At 37.9% G+C, this 1,999-nt stretch overlaps 1 protein-coding gene across 1 annotated transcript in view; it reads right to left on the reverse strand. All coding sequences in view use genetic code 11, as the record gives it.

The window, feature by feature from the left end:
- Positions 1-1,999, reverse strand: part of EGR_10671 (hypothetical protein) — a gene marked incomplete at both ends in the record, with an annotated part of 8,962 nt that overhangs the window by 1,457 nt on the left and 5,506 nt on the right. Inside the window, 2 exons of the mRNA XM_024499920.1 lie at positions 113-211; positions 395-651. Coding sequence (XP_024345668.1) covers positions 113-211; positions 395-651 — 356 coding nt within the window. The remainder of the gene's footprint in view (positions 1-112; positions 212-394; positions 652-1,999) is intronic.

A 1,999-nucleotide genomic window follows, 5' to 3' on the forward strand; every position in this document is an offset into this window, starting at 1 on the left:
ATCTGATTTGTATATCTGACAAGCAAGCAGCAGAAGCACAATCACGTTAATTTACCGAGGCGCAAGTAAAAGTGGAAGCAGAATCTGCACTTTTCTGTCACTCGCTAGGTACCTTTTCCAATAAATTTAAAGGGAAAGACGTCCAATCTCGCCTTTTTCAATCGACCTCGCTTCATCTCTTCCTTCACTTCCAGTGATTGCACTATATACACTTTAAAATAAGTTTTTAATATAAGGGATTAGGAAAAAATATTACATTTTACTTACTGGAGTCATCAAAAACTATTTATAACTTTACTTATAGGTTGTGAGGCTAAAAACCAAATGGTTGCTAGTATAAGACCCTATATTAGTTGTTTTTCTTTTAAGTAAAAAAATTAATGCAACACCTTACACATTTTACATGAAAATCCTTTCTTCAGTTTGACGATTTTTTGTTTGAATTTGTAATAAATAGCGCATTTTGCCTGGGAGCGGCTGACATGGGTTTGCATGTGCGCACCTGATTTGTTCGCGGCGGTTCTTGATTGCTTTGCACGTATTTGCTGCTGGTGTTTGTGGTACGTGGGATTCCCCCTTTTTTTTCCAGACTTTTGATTTATTGGAAGTCGAATTGGAGTTCGTTTTACTTCTCTTAAATTAGGTTCTGACCTGTAAATAGCACGTCGTTATTTTTGAATCAACATGTATATACGGTGTCATTGTTATATTTATCTATTTATAGCTTGTACATGGCTAACCATTTTAACTTGTGAGCAATAGCTAGATGCCTTTGTCCACTTTTTAGCCCTTTTCAGACATATGTGTGTTGGATCTTCTCTTTAGTTCCCTTAGCGTATGGTGGCATTGCTGCTGTTCATGTGGGCTTCAAACTGGCTTCAGATCCTCATATTTGTAAGCTCACTTTGACGCTTAAAGAGAAGTGGAAATGGACAATTAAGTCTGAATTTGCTAGCCTCAGTTGGCCCAAGCCTACTTATGCAGGTTGTGCTCTTCACCTTTGTGCTTTTATCTCAGCCTTGTTATATCATTGGGTGCTTTACTTTTTGCATTGTGCATTTGCATTAAGTTACACAAAATTATTCTTGACGTTCACCGACAGTATAAATGGGATATTAGGGTAGTGGACGCACATATCTTAAGTGGTATTTGAAGGAGAGGTTTGTTTTCCATTCCTAAATATTAACTATTAAACCTTACAGCATTGCAGGAATGCTAGTATATGAATGTGGTTTCAGTGAACGTTTCACACACCCTAGTGGCATCATTAAAGTCATTTTTCTACCCTTTAAGCTTGATACACGAAGTACGAAGGGAGATGTGTGAATGTTGATCCATTTGGAGTCCCAGCCACAATTGCTACTGCTGTTGTAGCAGACTTCGCAGTGGCAAAGGATGTTGTTGCGAACCCTCTTAGTGAGTTTTCCTGACTTTGCAGTGATCCCCGTCATTACATTGCTTCCTTTTCCATCAAAGTACGTTGTTCTGTCATTTAAACATTCATACCGCAGTGGTATTGTTTTGCGCTAAATTTCCACTCTCTCATATAGTTTAGTTAAGTCACTGATTTTCTTAATCCTACATTTTGCTTAGATTGTAAACGTCCATCTAAGTAAGCAGTGATGCATATCTAACCCTCTTTGCCTAGGTATGTCTGTTTTGAGGAAAGGAAATTTGGAAATACTTGAAGTCGATTAAAAATCTTTTACTTCTCTAATTTGTTAATAAACCTGGGTTCATTTATCGACAAGTTTGTTGGGAGGATTAATGCAAAATGCTGCATTGAGAAATTGTCAAACTGGACTACGTATGCTCTCCGTCCTTGGCAAAGAAATGTAGACTTAGCACGAAATCAAAAGGAAACGTTAGCCCCTTTCTTCAACCATTCACCTCGAAAACAATTAATTTTAGTGCCTCACACATGGATGGCGTGTGTTCTTTTGGTTTCGGATAGTTGGTAGCACCTAGTTTAGAGCTTAGCATAGATGGAAGACGTTTC

The sequence above is a fragment of the Echinococcus granulosus genome (assembly GCF_000524195.1).
Source record: "Echinococcus granulosus chromosome Unknown EG_S00249, whole genome shotgun sequence".
Classification (NCBI taxonomy): Eukaryota; Metazoa; Platyhelminthes; class Cestoda; order Cyclophyllidea; family Taeniidae; genus Echinococcus; species Echinococcus granulosus.